This window comes from Egretta garzetta, unplaced genomic scaffold (assembly GCF_000687185.1).
Source record: "Egretta garzetta isolate BGI_Z169 unplaced genomic scaffold, ASM68718v1 scaffold56, whole genome shotgun sequence".
In the NCBI taxonomy this organism is placed as follows: Eukaryota; Metazoa; Chordata; class Aves; order Pelecaniformes; family Ardeidae; genus Egretta; species Egretta garzetta.
Window position 1 is genome coordinate 8,235,947 of NW_009260182.1, and position 15,087 is coordinate 8,251,033.

A 15,087-nucleotide genomic window follows, 5' to 3' on the forward strand; every position below is an offset into this window, starting at 1 on the left:
GATAATTTGAAATCTGACCTCTTTCCATTCAAAACAAAAGACAAAAATGCCAATGTTTTCTGTGAAAGCTGAGCAGAGAGCCGGGGCGGTGCAGCCTGGGGTTCCCCACCCGGGGTGCTCAGCAGCTGTGGGCCTGGGTTCTGCAGTGACAGGAACGGGGTGAAGGCTGTGTGCTGCCACAGCGGCTCTCCCGGTTTTGCTCTTGTGTGCCTGCCATGCTGACAAATGCTGGAGGGGTCTGTGAATGCCACCCTGCTTTCCCTCCTGGTAATTCTGCTCTGAGGCCACCCTGGTCCTGCAGCCCCTGGGAGCCCCGAGGTCTCTGATCAGCGCTGCTCTAACCAGACCTGCCATTTAGATGCACAGCATCAGATCTTCTCCTCTGCCCGTAAGACACACTCATTCTCTCCAGCAGCTTAAACTGTTATTGTTGGTTTGAACCAGGGAAACTGCAAGCCCCTTCTACTTTCCTGCTCATCTAGAAAGTAATGGAAAACATCAAGGGCTCGGCCTCAGCTGGTGTAAATTGGAGGTGGCCCCATTAACTTCCACAGAGCTACTTTGGTTTGAGCCGGGCAAAGCTCTGCTCTGAGTATTATCTCCAGGCATGGGGGCCAGGAGGAGTTGTTGTTTCTGCAGTCCTCGACAGAGGAGAAGAGCTGCCTCCTGCTGCCGGGGACGTGGGAGCAGGATGCAGCTTGTCTCTCCTTACCCAGCTGTCCGTTGCGGGAGTCATCACAGCCACAGTTGTCGAAATCCCCCAGGCTACAGTTCCGGGTCAGCGTGTACATGACGCCTGCAGAGCTGATGGCATGGACAAAAGCTGTTTCTCGGTTTGCTGTCAAGTGGGAACACAAGGAGAGCAGATTTGCTAAAGATTTCATGGCAAGACCAGTGTTAGAAATGACTCCTGCCATGCAGAAGACTGTGTAGGAAGAGATTTGCAGTGAGCAGGGCCTTGTAGTGTGGAGAGGAGGCCCTACATGGCAGATTAGCTTAGTTTTGGCTTGAACTGCATGAAGGCAGAAGCTCCCAAATTTGACTGAGCCTGACTCGTGCCATTTCCAAGGGTGTGGATGAGTTTAGCCCTTGGCTGTCCTTGTGGGAGCTCAGCAGTGGGGATACAGCACAGCCAGCCAAACATCCCCCACATCTCACTAATACACCCCACAAGGAAAGGGGCCCTCTCCAAGGTTCAAAGAGTTCCTTCCCCACAGTCCCCTCAAGCCTTACCTTCTGCTGGATGCTCTCCAGGGCTCAGAGCAGTGACCGTACCTACCCACCAGGATCAGTGTGGTGATCGTCAGCTGACTTCACTGAGCCTTTGGCTTTCCTTTAATACCAGCAAGGTCTGGATCTGAGCAGATAACCTGATGGTTATCAGTCCCAGAATATTACTTCGTGCTGCAATTGCCTCCTTGGGGCTCCACTTTGAAACCTTTCTTCACCTCTGCCTGGGCCCTGGTCCCTCATCTGCTACCAATCCCACCAGAGGCCTGAGGCTCTCCTCCGTACCCAGGTCCTGCCTGTATAGGGCAGGTATGAGCTCAGCCTGGCATCACACATGGGTCTAGAGGACCAGGTATGCACTGAAACATTTCCTGGCACCTGCAAATGGGTAAGGAATGGGGTAAAGTAACAATGACCGCAGCCCCATGCCCTGCTGGATTTCTGCTCAAGGTGACTCTGACATCTGGAAGCTGTGGGAAGACTTTTCTTCTGCCTCTTGGCCAGAGCACAGCCACTGATGAACTCTTGCCTGCTTCCTTTAGCCATGTCCCTCTGCTTGCCACCCCACCACCCCATGCTGGTTCTCAGCCTCCCTGAGACACCCTGGCAAGAGACAACACCCTGGCATGGCGTGTCCAGCAGCCCATGCCGCAGGTCACAGTGGTGCGTCCTTGTGGGGAGCCAGTTGTGTGAGGGTTGGTGCGACACTCCTGTCCTGCGCAAGCTGGGGCTTGGTGGGTCCGTAGGTGATGCTGCCTTGTCCTGAAGCTAGATCCCAGCATGGGTCTGGGAGCTGATGGGTGAAATGGCTTCCTGGAAAGATCCCTCTGGGGTGTTCCTGGGAGAGGCACATCCCAGGTGGGGATGGGGAAGAAAAGGAGGCACTTGGGAAGAGAGGAGGGGCCCATGGGCTCTAACCTGTAGTGAGGGGGTTCCAGTAGTGGTATCCAATGCTTTCCTTACCGCTGCGCAGCCCGCCGTGGCTGGAGAGCTGCAGTGCCCTCTCAGGGCAGTTCCAGCGGTCCCAGGCAAACTGGAACTTGCACTCTTCGATGCCGCTCTGTGCCCCGGCCGCCACGCTGCTGGAGTAGATGAGATAGGCCTAGGAGCAGAGCAGCGGGTCAGGAGGTGGGACAGCGGGTGCCCCGCTTCAGCCCCCCCGCAGCTTGGGTTTCCACCGCAGGCAGTGCAAAGCTGGTGTAGCCCCAGCCACTTCCCACACAGCGGTGGGGCTGGTGCCGCTGTGGCTTTCCTGCCCTGCGCTGCCTATCTGGGTCCTGCTGCTTTGGGTCTAGGTGGATGGAGAAGCACAGGGCAAAGCGGAAGGAAGAACATGGCCCCAGGCTCCCCAGGAGGCTGGCATTCAACTGAAAATAACTTGCGTGCAGAGCTGAGGCGGTCTCTCAGGCTTGGCTCCCTGGGGGAGTGGAGCTCACCACCAGCAGCAGCAAATGCATTTTCTGCTGGGCTGGGTGGGAGCCTGAGCCTCCCAGGGGGAGAAGGCCGAGCTGTTGGCTGTCAGCCACGCTAGGAGATGTGCCAGCCAGCCCCTGCAATGGGGAACCCCTTATCTCTTCAGCGTGAGAGGAGGCAGAGCCTTCTCCTCAGGGAGCCGGGAGCTGCAGCCCTGCCGGTGCCTCAGCCTGGCCCCGGGGCACAGCCAGCGCTGTGGCGCAGGGTCGCTCCCCCATAGCTCTGGGAGCTGTAGAAAGAGCTAGGTGGGCTCGGAGGTGTTCCCCGGCAATAGCCAGAATGAAAATCAGGTGTATGTTACAACTGGCCCTGGATAGGAGAAAAAGCCGCTGAAAGAGGAGTGCAAGGGGGTAGAGGCGTCAAAAATACTGAACAAGGTCCTGGCAATTGCAGTTGAGCTCCTCAGGGAAGTATGTTTTGCAGGGCCTACAGAAAGGACCTTTCCAGCTCCATGAACGTGGGTCCTGATGCTCACCTGACCATCAGGAAGCAATAGATGACAGGAGAGAGCCTCAGCTGCTGCCAATAGCCAAATCTCCAAAATCTGGCCCCAACCAGGTTAAAAGGACTCCAGGGCAGCTTTGCTTAGGGCCGACAAAGCCTGGGGAGCTGCAGTTCAGAGCAGGTTGGTCCTGGTCCTCGCCCTCCCCAGCCTTCTTGCTGGAAACCTGGGGGTGAGGGGAGCTCTGGCCAAGGCTGGAGGGAGAGGGGTGGGAAGGAGGAGTCCCTCCCTCCCTGGGTTTAGTGGAATCGGGGATAGAGATCAAAGGGATTTCTCTTACCTTGGGGCCTGTCATCAGGAAATTATTCACTGACCTGGAAGACAGAGACAGTGTCAGCAGGGAGGGGGCGATGGTGGGGGGGCCTGGGGAATGCCTGGCATCCCAGGGCTCTCCTCTTGCCCCGCAGACTGCCTGTCTCCTGGCTGCGTGGTCTCTCCCCCTGCCTCCCCTCGCTGCTCCCTGTGAGCCAGCATGGTGCCTTCTCCTTTCCTGCTCCCCCAACTGGGCTGTACTGGGCTGCAACCCCCTCACCGCTCCCTCCTTTTGCTTTCCTCTGCACAGCTGCCCTTCATACTAATCCCCCCATTTTTTTTCAGTGTTTTCCTGTTCCCCCAGCCTTACTTTTTACCTTACCAAACTGCTGCTTGGCTTGACTTGAGGTAGGGTCGACCCCAGCCCCAGGACCTGGACTATGCGCCAGCACTGCTCTCCCTGTGGGGCCATGTTGAGGGGAGGAGGAGGTCACACCACTGCTCCTTCCCAGTCTGTGTCCCAGCAGTGTCTGCCCAGACCACGCTCCCTTGTTTTCCTGCCACCTCTGGCTGCCTGCACTCTCCCCTTGGTCATATTATGGTGATGGCTGAGCACAAACACACCTGTCCTCCCCACCTTGCTGGGCACTGTGCAGGGGGGGAAATGGGGATACGGGAAGGGGGATGGTCCTAGCCAAAATTAAACTTTCTAGTGTTCCTACTGAAGGTGTGAAGGAATCCTCTCCAAGGGCCACAAGGCAGCATGGCTGGTCTCCATCGCTCTTCCCACGGGCTTGCAGAGAAGAGCTGATGCTGGCCAGTCTGAGTCTTTCTCCAGCGAGACAGACTTTCAGTGCAAATGGTCAGTCAGTGTTAGGACTTCATGTGGTACAGTGACCACCATTAGGAATCTGGAGGACTGTGGTGAATCCATGTCATTGAAGAAAGGACTGAGGCTTTAAAAAGGCCTGAGAGCCAACCCCAAATATCCCTAGCCAGAGATGAAGCAAGAAAACAGAGGTTTCTCCTATAAATACCTCACTCCAGTCTCTCCAGGTTTGCAAAATAACCCTCATCACTGTCTCTGCTGAGTCTTTGGAGCATCTCCCCTGCTGGCACCCTGGCATTCCAGAGAGATGGGTGAGTGCTGTTGTCCCCAGGGGAGGACACTGGGGCCAGAGAGGTGGCATGAGTGGATTGAGACCCTGCAGTGAGTGAGTGAGCGAGTGAGCTATCGGGGGGGAAAAAGCTAGAGCATACACTGAGAGAAACTGGGCCCTTCAGCTTCTTCTCGAGATTATGTTCTGCTTCAAATGCTGGATGCCCCTCCTTTCCAGCCAGCCCTCACAGAGCCTTAACCCACACCGCCCCTTCGGCAGAGCAGCAAGCTCTGCTCTGCGGTTGGGCTACCTGGCATGCAATGATGCTTGCAGCTTTTCTAGCTCCAGTCCATTCCCTGAAAATGCCAGCAGCTGGGTGGCCCATGGGGGAGAAAGGCATGGGTTAGGGTATGTTTTTTTTCTCCTTGTGTGTTTTCAAGCAACGCTGTCTGGAGCCACAGGTATCCCTGGTAAGGGAGAGAAAGGCACTGTCCTGTTGTGCTAGAAATCCAGCATGGAGAGTGCAGGGGCATCCCAGGGTGGGCTCGAGCCCAGGCAGAAGCAGGCACTGCCATCCCAAGCTGGGGACAAAGTGTAGCCATGCTGCAACCCTGCCATGGACAGGGGGGCAGGATGGGTGTCTGGACATCAGACACGTGGGAGATTCAGAGAGGATGTTTCCCTGCCCTGCAAAAGTGCTGCTGTGGTCAATGAGCCCATTTCACCTCTGCTAGAACTGCCCTCAGAGATCCTCTCCAAGGTATGCCACAAAAAGGAGGTCTCGTTATTTTAGCTTGGTCAAAATTGCAAGAAACCTGATCTTTGCTATTACTCACAGTTTAGAAAGAGTTTAGATAACTAGTTTGCAATGTTTCACTCTGGCAAGTCTAACTTTTTTTTCTTTTTTTTTTTTGATTTTTTTTTTTTTTTGGTGGAAGTGTGTCCATACTGATAAAGCTTGCTTTGGGAAAGATTCCCCTGGGGCAAAACAGGAGGGAGAGGGCTGTGCCAGGGCACTGCAAGAGCAGGAGATCCTTTCCCTTTGTTCCAGGCCTGGGATTCAGACCCGGCTGTGCTCCAGCCCCCATGGGTACTTTAGCATGAAGTCGATGGCTGTTTTGCAGAGGAATTTTCCTTTGGGAGCTGCTTCTGCATTGTACAGCTAATTAAATATTTCCTGGGACTTGGAGAGACGGCATCTGTAGCCGGGTGATTAGAGCATTGGGTGACCTGAATCACACAGGGCCATGAACCTGGGGCTATTCAGACTGTGTAAGCTCCATGGGTCCCCATCCTAACGCAACTGGGTAGCAGCATGAACAAGTCATTTTTCCATCTGGTTTCCCTCCTGTCCTTTGCCTTGACCTTAAGCGCTTTGCTACAGGGACCACACTCAGGATGGTGTCAGTGTGAATCTGAGCCCCTGGTAGCAGCTGTAAGAAAACTCTCGTAAAATGCCCCTGTGTAGGCAAGATCTAGAGAATTGCAAGTCCTCTCTTATCTTACTTTTGTGGCCAAAACAAGAGGTGCATCCCATCTGCATTGCTTCCCACCTGGGTAGGAAAAGCCAAATTCACAGCCTGCAAGAGGGATTTGCTTCAGACCCTTGCTCAGCAGTTGCGAGAGCGGCTTTAGGAGGAGAACAGTAATCCACAAGTTCAGGGTTTACAGCAAACCAGCCTGTTAGCAGGTGTCAATTGGTGTAACTGCATTGAAGCAGGGGATCTCTTCCTCCCGGGACAAACCTCAAGGTTCACAAAGAGGCCAAGTTCAGGATATGCCAATTCACCATCTGCAGCTGAGCAAATGGTACAGTAGCAATTTCCCAGCAGGATATTCTAAACATTTTTATTAAGTCAGAGAGACAGAAGGCAATTTTCCCTGAGCTGTCTGATCCACAGACAGGCACGCTGCTGGGCGGGTTTGTAGGGCTTAGGCAAGTAAAAGATTCATTTTGACTGGTACACTTGACCCCCCACATTTAATTCTTGCAGCTGCAAGTGGATTCAGGAGAAGGGGAGATGGGACAGTTTGAATATCAGGGTGCTGTGTGCTGCAGAATGGGCTGTCGTATGGCTGGAGGGTAGCTGAAATTTTTCTTATTTATGCTGAGAGGGAAGACAAACCCTGTGTGCTTTGCCTTTGCCCACATGATCTAGCTAAGAAAAAAAAAATGCATCTCTCTTCTGGATATAGGCTCCAGCAAGGGCAGAGAGTAATTCAGCCAGTGGTTTTACAGATGTAGTGATGATGCTCCTAGAGTCGTCTCTGTGCTGCAAATAGGAATCACTATGAAAATTAATCTCTCAATTTTTGTCTCTGTAGTGTGATTTTTATTCGTTTATTTAATTTTAGTAATTTTCCACACCACTGTAAAGGAAAGCAGAATGCAATCCTAAACTAACTAGCTAGCTGCATCCACGATGGGTGTAAACCACCCCAATTCCCATGACTTCAGCATTACCACACTGATTTAAAACCTTGTGAAATCACAGACAGGAAAGGAAACACTTGAAATTATTTCTCTTCTCCAACAAAGCTTACAGGGTTTCTAGCTATCTGAACCCCTTTCCTGCCACCTTCAAACTCCAGGGCAGCGTTACCCGGGCTGAGGCGGAGCAGGGGCCGACCTCAGCGGGTTGAGAGAGGAGCCCCAGCGAGTCCTTCAGCCCCCTGGCCAGCCCGTGCAGGCCCTGGGCAGGGCACGCTGCTTCCCTCACTGCTGCTCTTTGCATCCAGGTGCAAAGCACATCTACGGCACGTGATTTTCAGCGCATCCGATATTAGGAAATTATCAAAGCCGATGAGTATTTATAGCAGGAGTGCGCTCTCATAGTTTTATTGAACTCGAAAGCAAATAACCCTGCCAAGCAGCTGTCCCATTATATTTTACACATATCAAATACTAATAAGCCTCTGATAATTTCTGCTCAGTTACAACTTTAACCAACAAGAGCACCCTGCTCCTCAGTTTAAGATGTCCCAAGAGCCTTATCAAATCTCCCATTAAAGTATTTATTTGATACCTTATCACCCACTCATGCTACTGCACTGTTGGTTCAGCTCTTTAGAAAATTATGAAGCCATATTCAGATCTTTACCGTCATTACTGTACACACAGCAAATGGATACAATTTCACTTTGGATCTGAGCTTTGTTCTCAAGTGCAGACTCCCTGAGGTTTCTAGAAAACCAGTGATACTGGAAACTAAAGCCAATCCCACAGATGAAGTGTAAAAAACATTTAGAAAAAAGGTGCTGCATTAGAGATTGTTACATTATTCCCACAGAAGAGGGGACTGGGAGGCAACTCATTAACATTTGGAGCTTTACTTTTTTTTTTTTCTTCATTTCTATTTTGTTATATTGATTGGTTTTTTAGTTCCTTAATGCAACCCTGACATTTTGCTCATCTAGAAACATGCTGACCATTCAACCTAGCTGACACAGCAGAATCTAATCCACACATATGTGTGTGTATATATATCTATATATAAAAAGTATTGTTGATCTATATTCCTCCTCCGCCCCCCAATTCTCATGATTAAATCCCAGGAAAAAAGAATCTTGTTGCGCCTTAAGCTGTTGGATCAGATAAAGAAGACCAGCAAAAATTGCAAGCAGGATTATAGGATGGTTCCCACGAACATTGCTTTTTTCTCCTTGGGAGTTAAGAGACAGGGTCTGTAATTCAATCGTTTCGAGTAAAGTTTGCGATTTTCCTTTCTTTCAGGAAATCATGACCTATGAGCAACATGCGGAGAGAAGCAGGGCTATCTTGATGTATAAACTTTTCTGCTAGCTAAAATCTTCTGAAAGGCAGACAGGGAATTTAGACATTCAACTTCCACTGAAAATGCCTGGGATTTCTGTATTTTACTCTACTTTGTGCTCTGAAATTTCTCCCCTTTGAACTGTTTCTTTAAAATGTTGGGTTTTTTTATCTTTTAATGTATTCTAAAGCTGTTTATATCGAAGAAAGCAAGAGACATACACAGGAAGAGTGGAAAAATAAAAATAAAATCAGCAAGAGTTCTTGCCTAGCCTCTCTGCATAACATACATATTCCCCTTGTTCCAGAAGGGAGATGTATTTTGAGTTTGCTACTGTGTAATATTTAGACATATACAAATTGCTGCACATTCTTTTAATGAAGGGAGTAGAAAATCTCTGAAAGAACATAAATTTCACTCCCAGCCTAACAGGAATGAGTTCCCATTTACTCTTGAGTTTCTCTTTCTGTAATTTTGCTTTCTCCATCCATAACCCTAGAGATGTGCTGGGGGGGAGGCAGGGGATTTTAGTAACCGCACGGGAAGACTCCTTGCTGTTAGAGATAAGTCTGTGACCCACGGAGCAGATTCCCCAGGGCGTCACAGAAATGGAGAATAAAGTTTGGGTACTCAGTAAAAATCACATAGGAAAAAATATGTACTGAGCCAGGTCATTTGACTCTCCATTTGAGCATGGGACAGATATGCTCTGCAAGGAATGATACGAGATTTGATGCAAGTGTGATCTCCTTCTGCTCACCCTTATAAAACATTTCTGGAAATAAATGTAAAACCACCCTTAGGACAGAGCAGGAGGCCCACAGGAGGTGACAGCAGGTTTCTGTGCAGGGGGACCAGTCTGGCGGGACCCAGGTGGTTGGGAACCAAGCTGTAGCAAGCTCCGTACCGACAGCTTCTCCCCAGGAAATCCTAATACATGAATTTCAGACGTGTAATCCTGACCCTGCGCCTGCCAAGGAGCCCGGGTCTCGGGCTGCTCATCCGGCGTGATGCTCCTGCGGGTCTAACTCATCCCTGCTGGCTCTGAGCTCTTAATCAGGGACTGTCCTCTTTGGGGAGCATGGGGGAAGCCCCACTTGATTTGATTAAGACAAGAGACAAGCAGACTGTGAGCCTTTGGAAAAACAGAAATCCCTGGCTCTGCCATTGGGTTATCTTCCCAGTTGGAAGTGGGGGCTAGATCTGCCACTCTCCTCTACTCTATTTTACCCCAGCTCAGGATCTGGCCCATCGAGTTACTGCTGGGAGGCGAGGGGGAAGAAGGGGACTTTCTCTGCTCAGATCTATCCTCTCTGCCAATGAGTGTGTTGGGATTTAGTTAAATATCTGGTGCCATTAAAGACCAGAACTGAGCTAAGTGGAAAAGAGGGGGCATTTAGGAAGGTGGAAAGGAATTTCCTTAGGGTGTCCGGGAAGAGCACCTGTCTGTGACACAGACTGAGGTGCTCTCGATACTCACCAGGCACAGCAGGATTGGAAGAAGGGAGTGAGGAAGAAGATGCCCAGATAAGGGTCCATGTGAAATATAAAATCCAAATAAAGAGGGAGAAAGGAGATCCTAAAAAAAAACTTGGGTACCACCACCACCAGAGAAAAGAAAAAAAAAAAAAAAAAAGGAAAAAAAAACACAACAAAATTAGGGAAGGGATGGAGTTACTTTCCACCCGGCGCTCCTGGTGTGATGAAGAGATGTATGCCCCCTGAATCCCAACTTCTGCGAAGGGTAACCAATCCTAAAGTAAGAGCTAAAGGGGGTTGGTGAAATGGAGCCGCAGAACTTCCTAAGAAGAGATTATCTGCTTAATTAAAGATTTTTTTTTCCCTAAGTCCTTCAGCCAATCAGGACTCAAGTGCCAGAGGAGACTGAACTGATGAAAAGAACACCCCAGGTTCCTCGAAGACAAATGCACCACGAAAGGGATAAGAGGGAGGGAAAAGGGGAAAACAAAAAAAAGAGAAAGAAAAAGAGAGAAGAGGGATAAAGAAAGAGACAGCAAATCCCTTAAAGTAATCACTAGATTCAATCTCCACCAGCACTGCCCTGCCTCTTCATCCCCTGCAAAGGCAACTGGAAGGGCTGCTTTTGACGTGCCCTCACCTCCTCCTGCCTTGGAGACATTGCTGGGGCTGGGGCGCGCTGGGTGCTCTGGGATGGGGGGCTTGGGTTTGGGCCACCTGCACCCGCTGCTTGGAGGCCATGCAGCATGCTTCAGGGAGCAGGCTGGGAAACAGATGTGTGAACATCGTCTCTGCCTCAGGCTCCCCCCAGAAATTTAGGGGGAATGGAGCCAGTTCCTACCTCCATCTGCTCCTCCTTCATCATGGTGACCTGCTCTTTCTTCCCACCTCCTCTTTGCAATGCGCCACCCTCACCCCAGGAGAAAGGCCTCTGACTAAACTTTTCCTTTTCCCCTTAATTTTTTGCTTTTGAGGTTTCCTATGAAGTCCACAGGAGGGGGTCTTTGGCTTGGGAGGGTCAGTAGTCTCAGTGAGGGCTTATCTCAGGCCAAGAGCTGCTGGAGCTACTTAGAAGCGCACCCAGCCTGTGCCTCCTGGCCACGTGGGACACCCCAGTTAATGTCACGCTGCCCACCGCAGCCACCCTGGCCAGCCCTAGGTCAACAGGACCAGCCACACTGCCCTGTCCCAGAGCCATAGGAGCATCTTCTCTATGCTGCACAGCTGATTTTTGTGCTGAGATCAGCCAAACTCATTTCATCTGGGGTGCAGCTGCTGGGCGGAAGGGCTGGACCAGGGCAAGATTTGAAGGGAAGTGAGACCCTACGGCTGGGCCATCAGGCAGGGCTGGCTGGAGGCTGAGGTCCCCTCGGAGCTACCTCAGATGGATGAAACGTCCCTCCCAGGCCGCACAGCCTCAAGGAGGGAAACCTGCCAGGCAGAGCTTTGCTCTCAGCTGGACTTTGGCCATGCCAGGACCAGCTCTGGTCTGGCAAGGAGCACGCGGGGCACAGCACATAGGGCACTTCTGGCAAAACACTACCTTTGCCCTGAGCACTGCCTGCCCAGCCAGGGGGGCCCTTGCCCTGGAGGGTGGCTGGGCAGTTTGCAAGCACCTAGGCTGAGGGGAAAATGCAGCCACCAGCAATTGATCCTGGGGCCAGCTGTGCCTCCCAGCTGCATCCTATTACAGCAAGGCTGATGGTATTTGCACTCATTAAAGCCCGGAGCTCACTCCTGGAGCTGTGAGCATTTTAAAAAGCAAGGTGTTACATACACTGAGAAAGAGCTTGAAAACTTATCTAGTAGAAGATAAGCCCCCAGAAACTGAAAGGTGAGGGAGATAAACCATTTATTTCTTATTATAATTTATTATATTGAAATGGAATTTCAACACTGTAATGTTTAGCATGGTTTAATGGTTTTGGTGGCCTAATTCAAGTACTGGGGGTGTCTGTGCTCTCCCTGCCAGGAAAGGCTGCCCCAGACCCGGCGTAGGGAGTGGCTGCAGAGGCCGATGCTGCCCCGGGGGAGCTGAGGGGCTGCCCACCCTGTAGGGATGCTGCCACCCTGCACTTGGCATTTATTTCCGATGGCAGGAAGAAGAAGAATTTCCATATGTTTCCAAGTCTCTGAATGTCTGTTCCAGGACTCTTGAACTGGAGTTTTCTCATTCCCCGGGTCCAGCAGTGGCAGAGTTTTGAAATCATGCAATGTTTCAGACATGTCTTGACCAACTGGGAAGGAAGGACACCATTGGTTTCACTGGGGTGAGCTATTTTTGTTTACTCCAAGACAAATTAAGTAAGGAGATTGCAAAAATGAGGAAAAAATAATTGTGGGGGATCCAAAATAATGATGAGGAAGGCTGCAGAGGCCGATGCTGCCCCGGGGGAGCTGAGGGGCTGCCCACCCTGTAGGGATGCTGCCACCCTGCACTTGGCATTTATTTCCGATGGCAGGAAGAAGAAGAATTTCCATATGTTTCCAAGTCTCTGAATGTCTGTTCCAGGACTCTTGAACTGGAGTTTTCTCATTCCCCGGGTCCAGCAGTGGCAGAGTTTTGAAATCATGCAATGTTTCAGACATGTCTTGACCAACTGGGAAGGAAGGACACCATTGGTTTCACTGGGGTGAGCTATTTTTGTTTACTCCAAGACAAATTAAGTAAGGAGATTGCAAAAATGAGGAAAAAATAATTGTGGGGGATCCAAAATAATGATGAGGAATTTCTTGTTTTATTAGCTGTTACAAGAGGCAGCCAGCCCTTCCTCCAAGCTCACAGAAGCACCAGCAGTACCAGGGTGCTTTGGAGCCAGTAGCCTCCTCCGTCAACTTCTAATTTCAATTAAATGCAACATGCACTTTCCTGGAAACAAGCATGTTTTTCAAGCCAAAGAGGCTGGAGGCGAAGCCTAAAACAAAACTGTCCCAAACATGTTTCAGAGCACTTAATTATAGCTTTCAAAGGCTGTTTAGTAGACTCTAGGAGGTATTCTGTAAAGAAACAGGATGCAAAATTGTTTTATAATGTTCCTCAAATTTTGTTATTGTTACTGACAAAAGCTCTGTAAATTTTCCAAAATGGGCCCAGAGAGCATTAAATTACATTTTATGGCCAGAAAGACTGGGATATTATCCCATCTGACCCGTTGGCAAATGCAGATCTCTACTGACCTTGGAGTGCTGTAATGTGTGTTAGACTACTTGCTCATCTCCCAGAACAGCAGACAGGGTTTAAGGACAACAGGGGATAGAGAACCTGCCACCACCTGTGGTAATTTGTTCCAGTTTGTTTAAAAAACCAAAAACCAAAACCCAAAACATAATTAATATATGACGTCTAGGTTTAATTTCCAGAGTGCAGAAGAAGATCTGACCTGTCCTTAAAGAGCTTGTACAAGTAATCACAGAAAGAGTAAAAAATAAAACCTCTAAGGCTCTTTTTGCCTTTCACCCTGGTACAAATGCAACTGATGGATCTGAAAAATGAGATTAAGAAGTGGGGGTAAAAATTCCAAGTCTGGCTCACAGATATCTCAAAAGTTTCTTGGTGTCAATGCGAAGTACCCAAAGGACAGATTTTTTTTTTTTTTTTTAAACAAAATGGCCATTAAAAAGGTCAAGAAGGAATTCAAAGTCTCTTATTTTAAAAAATATGCAAAAGGCATGAGATCAAAATAAAAATAAATTAATCTTGTGTAGGAAGCACACAGAATTCCACCCTGAAAGAGCTGAAAAAGTCTCAGGAAAGACCGGCTTCCCAGTGCAGTAAGCAGATTTCAACTGACTTGACCGAAGTGTTGCCTTTTTCACTAGCTAAATAGGACTTCAGAGGTGTCCAATGTCTGTCAAAAGATCTCCCAGCACCCCAAGAAGTCTAAGTGTTGCTTGCACAGTAGTGAACATGCCCTGCGCTCTTCTGCTCCTACAGTCAAGTGGTTCCAGAAACAAAGCCAGACAAAGGCTGGGGAAATTTAATAGCTTTTATTAGATTGACTGATATGCAGTGGAAGAAGCAAACGTGTTTTGACCATTTTGGCTCTGGAAAGGCAGGAAAGGTGCTGATGTGCCCAGAAGCATGTCTGTTTGTTTGTTTGGGTTTTTTTAGCTATATGGATCTCAGATTGTGCCAGTAAAGACGGTATTGATGCACCAGGACACACAAACGGCTGCGTGACCTCTTTGCTATGAGCTTGACTTTAGAACCTTCACATTCCCTAATGCTGCTCTCTGCATGGGTGATGCACGCTGAGCAGCCTCCAGTGAGGTCTGCTTGTGCTTTACCAGCATTGAAGGCATCCTCACCTTTGCAGGTTCTCCTTACAGTTCATGCAGGGACAGCTCAGGGGGTCCTTGCCTATGGCAGTGAACTGTGTGACTGGACACATCCATCACACATCTCATAGGAATTGACTTCTGCCAAACCGTGGGGAAAGGCAGGAGGCTCCGATGTTTAGGCTGTTCTTCAGTTGCTGGAGAAAAGCTTAAGGTGTGCAGAAGAAACCAAGAAAATTATTTCACATCAGAAGGGACAGAAATTTTGCCACGGCTATTAGAGGGTCAGTTCAAGGTTCAAGGCAGGGACACCTATAAAGCGTTTTCCACCTGCAGCTCTCAAAGTGCCTCAGCAAAACAGCTCCCCAGCTTTTCCCATTTTACAGGATGCAAAACTGAGGCCCAGAGCCAGGCAACAGTTTGGGGATAGATCCAGCCTCCTGTGCCCTAGGCTGGCCCCCATCTCCACCTGACTAATCTGATGTGCAAGGCAGCCAGTTTCAAGAGAAAGGCAAACGTCTCTAGGGAAACAGCCTCTTTAGCCATGGCAAGTTGGCTGTGCCCTGGAGCAAGTGAGCTTAGAGCACTTTGAAAGCTCTTGTTCATCCTTAGCCTGGGCTATGATGATTCCTTTAGCACGTATTCTCAGTTACAGTACTAGAGGATGTTCCCCCTAAATGGTCTTGACTTGCCACAGCAGTGACTCACACAGGCTCATGCTGTGTTTGCCAAAAAAGTATTTATTTCTTTTGAGAGTCCAGAAAGCAAATATAAGTCCAGGACATCTTTTTCCAGCCCCCACCAGCCAGGTGGTTGAGTGCTGTGAGAGGGAAAGGGACAGAAGTGCTAAGGGGTGGACTACCTGGAGATGGAAATCAAAGGAAAGTGAGGAGGTGGTGTGCCATTAAAGGACCAGCAGGATCAGCTTGGAGAAAAAGGACCGTGAGGGTGGGAGGGAAATTAATGTAGAGCACTCCAGGAAGGTGTAATTAGGATGAGA

At 49.7% G+C, this 15,087-nt stretch overlaps 1 protein-coding gene across 1 annotated transcript in view; it reads right to left on the reverse strand.

Annotated features, from left to right (window-relative positions):
• The window catches only part of WNT8B (Wnt family member 8B), a 6,607-nt gene extending 2,678 nt beyond the window's left edge, over positions 1-3,929 (reverse strand). The window contains exons 1-4 of the mRNA XM_035897405.1: positions 3,835-3,929; positions 3,486-3,519; positions 2,194-2,332; positions 713-838 (exon numbers count right to left, since the gene is read on the reverse strand). Of these exons, the coding sequence (XP_035753298.1) occupies positions 713-838; positions 2,194-2,332; positions 3,486-3,519; positions 3,835-3,929 (394 nt within the window). The remainder of the gene's footprint in view (positions 1-712; positions 839-2,193; positions 2,333-3,485; positions 3,520-3,834) is intronic.
• Between the last annotated feature and the right edge of the window lie 11,158 nt (positions 3,930-15,087).